At 42.5% G+C, this 9,878-nt stretch overlaps 1 protein-coding gene across 1 annotated transcript in view; it reads right to left on the reverse strand.

The window, feature by feature from the left end:
• The window catches only part of LOC310876853 (myelin transcription factor 1-like protein), a gene marked incomplete at both ends in the record, with an annotated part of 95,145 nt that extends 87,229 nt beyond the window's left edge, over positions 1 to 7,916 (reverse strand). Inside the window, 2 exons of the mRNA XM_083790505.1 lie at positions 2,862 to 2,895; positions 7,862 to 7,916. Of these exons, the coding sequence (XP_083646631.1) occupies positions 2,862 to 2,895; positions 7,862 to 7,916 (89 nt within the window). The remainder of the gene's footprint in view (positions 1 to 2,861; positions 2,896 to 7,861) is intronic.
• Positions 7,917 to 9,878: the final 1,962 nt, after the last annotated feature.

Consider the following 9,878-nt stretch of genomic DNA (forward strand, 5'->3'; position numbering starts at 1 on the left):
CACAGCCGTCTTTTTTTTTTGTACTACTGAATCTGACAGTGGAGTGGACTACTGAATCGTTTACTTTTTACGGTAGGTTTTTACTCTCAAGTCTCAAACGGCGTTATTTTTTGTCAACAGTGAGAAGCATGGACAGAGTGGAGCTGGCTGATGACGTATCAGCAACAACGTGGTTATATACGTAACAGGTGACGTTATGAAATGCGAGTCAAGCAGCCTCTGTCCAGACTGAGCAGCGCAGTGACATTTTCAGATCTGCGGAACACAGCGAATCATGGCTGGAACCCAGGCTGGAAAATGGATTCCATTTGATCAACACTCACTTTCCTTGTTTTCCATGAGGCAACTCGGTCGTTGCCTCTGCGGGGCCAACTAGGAATACTTTCAGTACCCGTAAGCAAGGAATTAGCCTACTTTGTTTTGTTGTCACTTTATTAATTGCGACAGCAAGTCTCAATTAATAAATCATTTGTGTAAGTAGCTGTGTAATTAGCGGGATTATGTCTGGCTAGGTGGTCATTGTCGGGGAAATAATGCACCTTCATAATTCAATTATCTCTCAACAATGACCACATATAGGCATACAGTACATTATTCCTTCTTACATATCAACAAGTAGTAGGTTACTTATCAAGCAGTGTTGTTTCCGTCGACTAAAACTAAGACGAGAAACGTTCGTCGACTACCTTTTTCCAGTGACAAAAATTACATGGAAACTTTATGAAAACTAAGCTATGGTGACTAAAAACTATGACTAAATATACTGTCGATTTTGTCAACAGATCTAGACTAAAACTAGACTAAACTGCTAGGAAGGGGACTAGTGGACAAGAGATCCAGTATAAGTCCTTTTACACTTGGTTGCATGCTGAAAATAGCAGATCTACAAGCTTGTAGATCTGCTATTTTCCAGCCAAAACATTTTAGTCGACAGAAATCTTATGATATGTAGTCAACTAAAACTAGACTAAACACAAAATCATTCCAGGTGTGAAAACGTTTCAAGAGACTATGACTACAACTAAAATAGAAATTTGCTGCCAAAAACCATGTTATCAATCCTAATGGAGCCAGCGGGCTATACTGGAGCGCTTAGTGTTGTCTGCCATTGTCCGACGTTGCGTTATTTATGGCTAACCTGAGTCTACTTAAAGGTAGCCTGGGGTCCACCAGGCAGCTCCCGGCAGGATCCGCCGGGAGAATCTAGACACGGTTGCGCGACATGAACTAATTAATTAGAGCGACAGAGAGAGAGAGGAGTGTGTGTGTGTGTGTGTGTGTGTGTGTGTACGTGTGTGTGTGTGTGCGCGTCAATTTAACAAAGGTGCAGACGATCAGAAATCAGCAGAGAGTGAGCGACGTTTGCGCTATGCCAAATTGAAGTGGACTCAGACTTGATTTTTTCACCCTGGACATTTCTTCCAGGGTTTCCGAGGCTAACTTAAAGGTATAGCGATTTTCTTTGGTCACGATAAGTGTTAAAAAGCCTGTACTCTGTTGCTGTTTTTACATTCCGTCTGTTAAACTAATCAATCAATCAATCGAGTGCTCTGTCTCAGAGCGCCGTCTCCCTGGCCACTGTTGCCGTGGTAACACTGGGCCACGACGCCGTTGTGTTTTACTGAATGAAATGAAATGAAACAAAGCAAACACTCATCTATATTATGAACTGCTCTCCCACGGCAACACTGGCATTACACTGCTCATTAGGACGCGCCCAGGTGTGTGTGGGTGGCGTGCGTGCACGTGTGTGGGTGCGTGTGTGCATGCCTGCCTGTTTGTGTGTCTGCGTGCGTGCGTGTGTATGTGAGTCTGCGTGTGAGCGGCCGCGAACCGGGGTGACATTCAAACAAGCCTTGAAGTTAATTTTTTTAATTTGAACAATTTCACTGATTAAAATAGCCTATACCACAGCGCAGTCGCTACTTATGCGCACAATACGCACTGCGAGTAGGGCAACACGCCGAGGGGGGGCAACACAATGTGCCAAAAAGTGCAAAGCCGACCTTCGTTCGTTTTGTTTCTCCGCCGCGTATTGTAACGCATGTAGTAACATGTGGGTGTTCTTCGCAAACAGCGAAAGTAGCTGATCTGCGTGGGATTACGCAGCGCTGTCGTCGGGAGGGACCAATAATGCGACCAACAATATGCGACGTCCCCAAGACTAACATCTGTCCTACACTTTATTTTTTTTATTTCGCCGCTAAACCAAATGTCGTGAAGGCGGGGCAAAAATATCAAACAATATGTCAATCAATCTTGACCTTCGTGGGAATAGGATTCTGTGCCTTATAGGGCATATATTCACAGAGTCAAAGGTTTTATGGTCTGAACTTAATTCTAGGCTTAATAATTCATATCAATATAATTATATATCTGTGTAAATCTCTATGGGGGAAAAATTAATGGCCGATTTTTCAGTGGAACCAGAAAACCGCGGTCAACTGCTACTATGCCCTATATCGGGACATAGCTCGGACAGCGATAGCCCAAGCAGACTCCGCAACGTTCGGCCCGGCAACTCGCTCGCCTGAGTTCATTCGGTAGTTGTAAACAAAAAAAAAAGGTTTTGTCGGACCGTCGAAAACGCTGAGAAGTGGACTTCCACGTTCCTGGTCTGCGGAAGTCCGGAAAAGGCATTTATCTTTTTTTGGCACACCTCCGGCTGGGTTGTCTGGGACACAAACACAAACGCCAAGTTTGAGGTTGTTCGGTCAGATGGTGCCCGAGATATGCACGGACAGGCAGGCAGGCAGGCAGGCAGGCACGCACGCACGCACGCATGCACACACGCACGCACGCACGCACGCACGCACGCACACTCATGAATGTATAGACAGATAGATTATGAAACAACAAACCTGAATAATTCCGTAGCGGATGCTTCCACTGGAACTAGAGAGAGAGAGAGAGAGAGAGAGAGAGAGAGAGAGAGAGACAGAGAGAGGAGAGACAACAGCACCTGTTTATTTGCCTGCGTTGCATAACAGCAGTCTGTCTGTGTGTGTCTATGGTCTGCACGCCGTAATAACTTGAGGGAAAGGTTTAAATGAAACTTGGCAGAAATTATCAGCAGGTTGACCTACTAAAAGTCTCCTCCTGCACACTTGATGTGCTGCCAACAGACTTTTGAAAAAAAAAAAGAAAGTGTCAACAGTCTCAGATTATTTCTTCCCAATAGGACCTGTAAAAAACTGTTGCCATCAAACCACAGTTTAGACATAATTGTATAAACTCACTAATAGCTTTGTGGATTTTTTTCCTTTTCAGAATAAGCCCATTTAGACCTGAGGACGATTCTAATAGTTTTCTGGAGAAAAAGAACGATGTTTCTATGTCAGTGGAACTCAACCTTTTCCATGTTCCCCAGAATGATCTGTATTTGGCCGCGGACCCCCATCTGGAAATATGTTGTTCCAGGGACCATGCTATTTTTCAATAGCTAAAGTATAACATAATGTTAAAACACCAAAAGGGGTTCCCGTCCCCTTTTGGTGTATACGAGTATACTTTTACTGTTGGTACTTTAAGGTACATTTCAATACAAAACTAGAAAAAGTGCCCTTCCGGGCACAGGTCTCCACCAGGTTATCCACAGATCCGTGCAGTTAGAGGTAAAAACACTTTTGGGCCAGTTATAGCGCCACCTTGAGGCTGAGTTGAAATTGTTCATGTGGCATTTCGTCCTGGGCCTAGTGGGAATGTGGGTGCACAATTTCACGGAAATCACGCGATGTGTTCATGATTTGCAGCATTTTGTTTGAAACTGAGCACTCCTGTGAACTTTGGAAGCCAATCTTAACCAATCAGGATGGAGTCTGATAAATCTGAAAGACCCGTTTCGTTGAATGGCTCTAGAGAGACTGTGTACCAATTTGCGTGATGTTTGGACAAAATCTGTAGGTGTACTGTGCAAAAACTTGTTTTGCACAAAGCGGCCTCCTGGTGGCGCTATAACAGGCCGTTCTGGAAAGTTTGGGGCAGAGGTTCATGGTTGGCATCCAGGGAGTGTGTGTGCAAAATTTGGCATCGACCGGGTTAACGGTGGCTGAGATTAGCTGTTCACGGACGGACGGACGGACGGACGGACACACGGACGGACGGACGGAGTGCAAAACATACTCTCCCCATGCCTTCGGCTGGTGGAGACAATTAATGTATTTTTACTTTCAGTGCCATTGCCGTTGATTAATGCCAATTGAATCCTAATTTTGATACCAACGCTTAACGCCATTGCCGTTGATTAATGGCAATTGCGCTTTTATAGTGCATTCGATCGATCGAGCCGTAATGCTACTTACGTTAGCCGGTTAGCTCAGATGTTGTTAGCACAGCACTGCAGGATCGTCCATCATAGATCGTCGTCGCCATAATAATACATTCCTCTATTTCTAATACATTCTATCCATTTCTTTCAATTGCCTGTATCTCCTATTCCTTGTCCCAGATGGCATTTAGGTCAAAACAGTGTTTCTTTGATGGCACAGAGCCGACAATGTGGAGCGTTCCAGTGCCCCGGTTTGGATTCACATTGTGATTCCGTTGAGCATCCTAGGATAAGCTACGTCCGGTAGGCTGGAACTGTGGCTTTTCAAAATAAGAGCTCGACTGGAAAAAATGCTGGCGTGAATTAGATCCTAATTTTTCAATAAATACTAGCGCTGAAAGGGTTATGACTTGTTTCAACATTGCAGTATTGATACTTTCACTTAAGTATAAACATGTTAGTACTTTTTCCCCACCACTGATTGTTCATCAATATGCGCCGTCCCGTCCACATAAAAGTATAAATAAAGGAACAGATAATTCATCGACAAAGCTGTCTTTTTAACAACTTCTTGGCACTCAGCGACAGCTTTGATAACTCCCAGTGCAGGAGCATTTCCATCACACCTCCTCAGCACCCGCCCAGAGACCATAAAGTATGGGCAATAAAACGTGATAAACACCCGCGAGACCATTTAGACCTGAGGCTGATTCTGAAAAGAAATAAGGCTTCTAAATCCACAGTTTTCTGAAAAAACTATATGATTCTATGTCAGTGGTTCTCAAAACTATTTCATGTCCAGAAACCCAAACAATGCTTAAAACACCAAAAGGGGTCCCCATCCTGAATGGGTTAATATGGACATATCTGAAAAATAAAATAAAATAAAACCTTTCGAGCAGCAGAAAAAACAGCAACAAGTCAGACTGCTGTTTTTTTGGGCTTGCACGTCAAAGAACACAGCCATTTTCCTACCGAGACACGCAGTGTTTACGTCGAGTTGAATGTTAGGAATGGACTACTGGACAAGACATCCAGTAGGCCTATAAGTCATTTTACACTTGCTTGCATGCTGAGAATAGCAGACAGCTCACAACGCGGCACACTGAGACGCGTTGTGAGCTTGTAGATCGTCAGCAAGCATAAATATGCTCCCCCCCAAAAAAATAACATTAGTCAGGTGACCTGCCAAAGGCCACACAGGCCGAAATGTTGGTTATTCGAAGCGGTGTGCAGACTTCCTCCTTCTCTTTAGTTTATCTCTTTTGTTCTAACCTCGCGTCACCAGGCTTTCCACCTCAGAGGAGCCTTGTCCGTGTTACGAAATATTTTATTATCGTTATTGCCGTGTGATCTGGTCGGGGACGGATGGTATCGTTACGTCATGTTGTAGTTACTTAAAGCAGCGCGCAAGTATTGCGCTCGTGCTGGTGCGAATGCACTTGTATGCTTGGTAGGTATTGATGGTGACGTAATGAAGATATGTATCAATGCCGGGTTATGACTGGCTTTTCGACGTAATAAAGATAGGTTTCAGATTATGTATACATACATAAATTACCTTTAATTCACCCGATACTGAAACATATCCTAATTACGTCATTATCAACATCTATACCAAGCATACGCACATAAAAAAGCCAATCCACTTTCAACTTACATAGATGTATACATACGTTACCTGTTACCCAAACAATATTGAAACATATCGTAATTACGTCACCATTGACAGCCAGTTATAACCCGACTTTAGTGTTTAATTTCAATGTTTTACAGAGAGGCTGAAATGTGAAAGTTCGTAGCGGTCAGCATAGTGCGGTTCTAGTTATTGTTTTGTAGTAGGGGAAGGAAGTTCCATATTCATATTCAGCACCCATTGGATTTTCTTGGATGTATATACGTGCACCTCGTACCACGGAGGCAGTATAGAGACTAGGGTTACTGCATGTTTTTTTGTGAGGGTACCTACGCTATAGGGGACATGGGGACAACATACAAACTCCACACTTCAGTGTTTGTCTTTTGCAACCAATTTTGGCCACACATGGAAAGCAATACAAAAAGAACATGCATATTATGAGCATGGTCAAAACCGCCAGCATCTCATCTTCATTTAGAGTGCCGTAGAAATCTGGACCGTAACTTTGCAATGAGAGAGAGAGAGAGAGAGAGAGAGAGAGAGAGAGAGAGAGAGAGAGAGAGAGAGAGAGAGAGAGAGAGAGAGAGAGAGAGAGAGAGAGAGAGAGAGAGAGAGAGAGAGAGAGAGAGCATCGTCTCCCTCGACCAGTCCACCTTTAGCCATGAGAAGTTCAACAGCGTCACCGGTGGAACTTATTTGGTCCAATACAAGCAAGGATGTGCTGGAGTTCTACAAGGAAGAACGATTAAAAGCCAGCACTCAGCACTTCCAATCTGTAACATTATAAACCGCAACCCAAGCCAATTAAGCCTTAGACTTTCAACAGTCACATTAACACAATCACAAAGTCAGCCTACTATCACCTTTAAAACCCAGTTTGGGGCGGGAACCCCTTTTGGTATAAGTTATACTTTAGCTATTGAAAAAAAGCAGATCTACAAGCTCATAGCGTGGCATCGAGTGCCGCGCTCCGAGCTTGTAGGTCTGCTATTTTGGAAAAATCATGAAAATGTGCCTCAAATCTTTGAATTTATATTCTTTCAGAGCGAGCGTTTTTAAGTCAAATCTTTGCTTCTGGGGGGAGGGTCCCTGGAACAACATATTTTCAGATGGTGGTCGGTGGCCAATTACTATATAGTTTCTGGGGTCCTTGACATGAAATATTGACATAGGGTTTTCAGAAAACTGTCATGATTTATAAGACATTTTCTAACTTTCGAAGTCAGGTCTAAATGGGTAAAGACTATATCAAGGATTTGGGAAAGGGTGTCCATGCGTTCATCTTCAATAGACTCGACAACCGCACAGCCTATAGCCTTTACAGGTCTCCCTAAAAAGGATCGATCCGATCGAGGGGACTGCAGTTGATTCAGAGCGCTGCTGGCTGCTATGCCATAATCACTGCATTTGTTAGATCTTTACACCGGCTCGCTGTCTGTCAAGGAATTGATTTCTGTTTGAAAAAGAGGAACTAACCAGGTGCTCAACGGAGATGTCAAAAAAGCAATGATGATAAAAGGTGCTCACACGGATCAAAAACGGGATCAAGGCATAGTTAAAAACGAGACGATCCGGACACTCAAAGTTAAAAAGAGGAGGGAAGCCTTTATTAAATTAAAAAGGTTTTCGTCCTAACCTGATGAAGGTTAGGTCGAAACATGTTGGCAGTCGCCTTTTTACCTTGATAAGGGCCTTTCTGGGCCCCACCTTTCTCCCTTTGTTTATATTGTGTCTTAGGATCCAAGATGGCCGCAGCACCAGGAGGGGGTGGGGCAGAGGTGAGCGGGAGGGGTAGATATATGACCTTACTGGGCTGTACAGTACAGTACAGTAGAGGGTACAGTAGAGGGTACCCAGGGTACATTTCTCAACCGTTTCAGACGCGGGGCGGCTCGTCGGAATCGGGCCGGCACCCTGGGTGTATTCCTGTGGGTCTGGATGTTTGACAGACGTACCTCTCACTCCTTTGGACCTCGTTCGATGCCGTTTCTCCGCCCCACTGACCTCCATCTGGACAGACAGACAAAGAGACAGACAGACATTGAGGAATAAAGTTAACACAGTTAATTACACTCAGTCGGTCAGACACTAGCCTCGGAAACCCAGACGTTTTTATTTCCAGGGAGGAAAAAAAAGTCTGGGTCCGAATTGAATTCGACATACGGTAGCACAAACGTCGATCACTCTCTGCTGATTTCTGATCGTCTGCACCTTTGTTAAATTGACGCACACACACACACACACACACTCCTCTCTCTCTGTCGCTCTACTTAATTAGTATCATGTCCTGCAGCTGTGCCTAGTTTCTCCCGGTGGATCCTGCCAGGAGCTGCCTATACCATAAAAAGCATAGTTTAGTTTAGTTTATTTGATCATCCTTCAGTTTCAAATACAATATTTAAAGACAATGAATGGAAGCTGTTATAAAAAACAGATTACACATTATTATTGTTGTTATTGTCCTTATTCACATTACCCTCATTGCCAATGATCATTATCATTTATGTTGTTGCTGAGTAATGTAATTTTGTTCACATTTTTAATGTTAACATAATTACAATAATATAAATTAATTAATTCCTGTACAACATGTATCAGTTGATTATACAATAACGTCAACATCCACAATATACGTAAATTCACTATAGTATGCTGTATTTGGCCAAAAGGATTCGCTTGAGCAATTTTTTTAATTTTGAAAAGTTACTACTGTGTTTGACTTTCTCTGGTAGGGCATTCCAGATCTTAACCCCTCGGACAGAGATACACATACTCTTCCAAGTGGTCTTGGCACTGGGTTGTTGGAAATTTAAGTCTCCTCTCAACTCATACCCCCCTTCACTATCCTTGAAATACGACAAGATAGTCTTGGGAATTAGTCTATTTTTTTACTTTATAAATGATAAGAGCTGTTTTATGTTCAACTAAATGAATAAACTTCAATGTATTAGACCTTAAAAACAGTTTGTTAGTATGATCGTAATACCCTACCTAATGCACTATTCTTATGGCTCTCTTTTGTATTATGACAAGTGGCTGGAGGTTTCCTTTGTAAGTATTTGCCCAGACCTCCACACAATAAGATAGATATGGTAATATTAGCGTATTGTATAATGTGAGTAGTGACTTATAATTTAATAAATACCTATTTTGGACCGGATATACTTTATATGGGGTTTCCAGGTGAATTTGTGGTCAATTATTACTCCTATAAAAAAGGTGTTCTCATAGACTCTTTCCAATTTTACATTATCAATCTTTAATTCAACTAATGTGTTAGAATGTATTTTTTTTTATTTCCAAAGATCATGAATTTAGTTTTTTTCAGATTGAGTGATAATTTATTAGTGTCAAACCACAGTTTAAGTTTTCCTAGTTCTGCTGAGACAACCTCCAGTAGTTGTTGAAGGTTCTACCCAGCACAAAAGATGTTGGTGTCGTCGGCAAAAACAATATTTTTCAGAATGCTTGAAACTTGCATATGTCATTAATATATAATATAAATAGTTTAGGACCTAAAATAGAGCCATGCGGTACCCCACAAGTGATGGGTGAGCTGCTTGACTTATATTCGCCCATCTGAACATATACTGTTGTCTGTTTGTGATGTAGCTTTTAATCCAATTAAACCCTACCCCTCTAATCCCATGTCGTTCCAGTTTATGTAATAATATTTCATGATTTATTGTATCGAATGCCTTTTTTAAGTCTATAAAAATACCTAGTGCATATTTGTTATTGTCAATTGATGAAGTCAATTCTTCGGTTAACAGTGAATTACACTCAGTCAGTCAGACACTAGCCTGAGCTAACGCTAGATCAGATTTGCGCACACCCTGATTGGTTCACCAATCCCACTTTTAGGCCTGTGCAGCCCATGCGTAAATCCAGGCTTTCATTTTCCACGCAGACGAGATGAAAGCCTAGGTATCGAGGCTAGTCAGAGTCAGACACTATAGACTGGAACTCACC

The sequence above is a fragment of the Protomyctophum parallelum genome (genome assembly GCF_964188405.1).
Source record: "Protomyctophum parallelum genome assembly, chromosome: 19".
In the NCBI taxonomy this organism is placed as follows: Eukaryota; Metazoa; Chordata; class Actinopteri; order Myctophiformes; family Myctophidae; genus Protomyctophum; species Protomyctophum parallelum.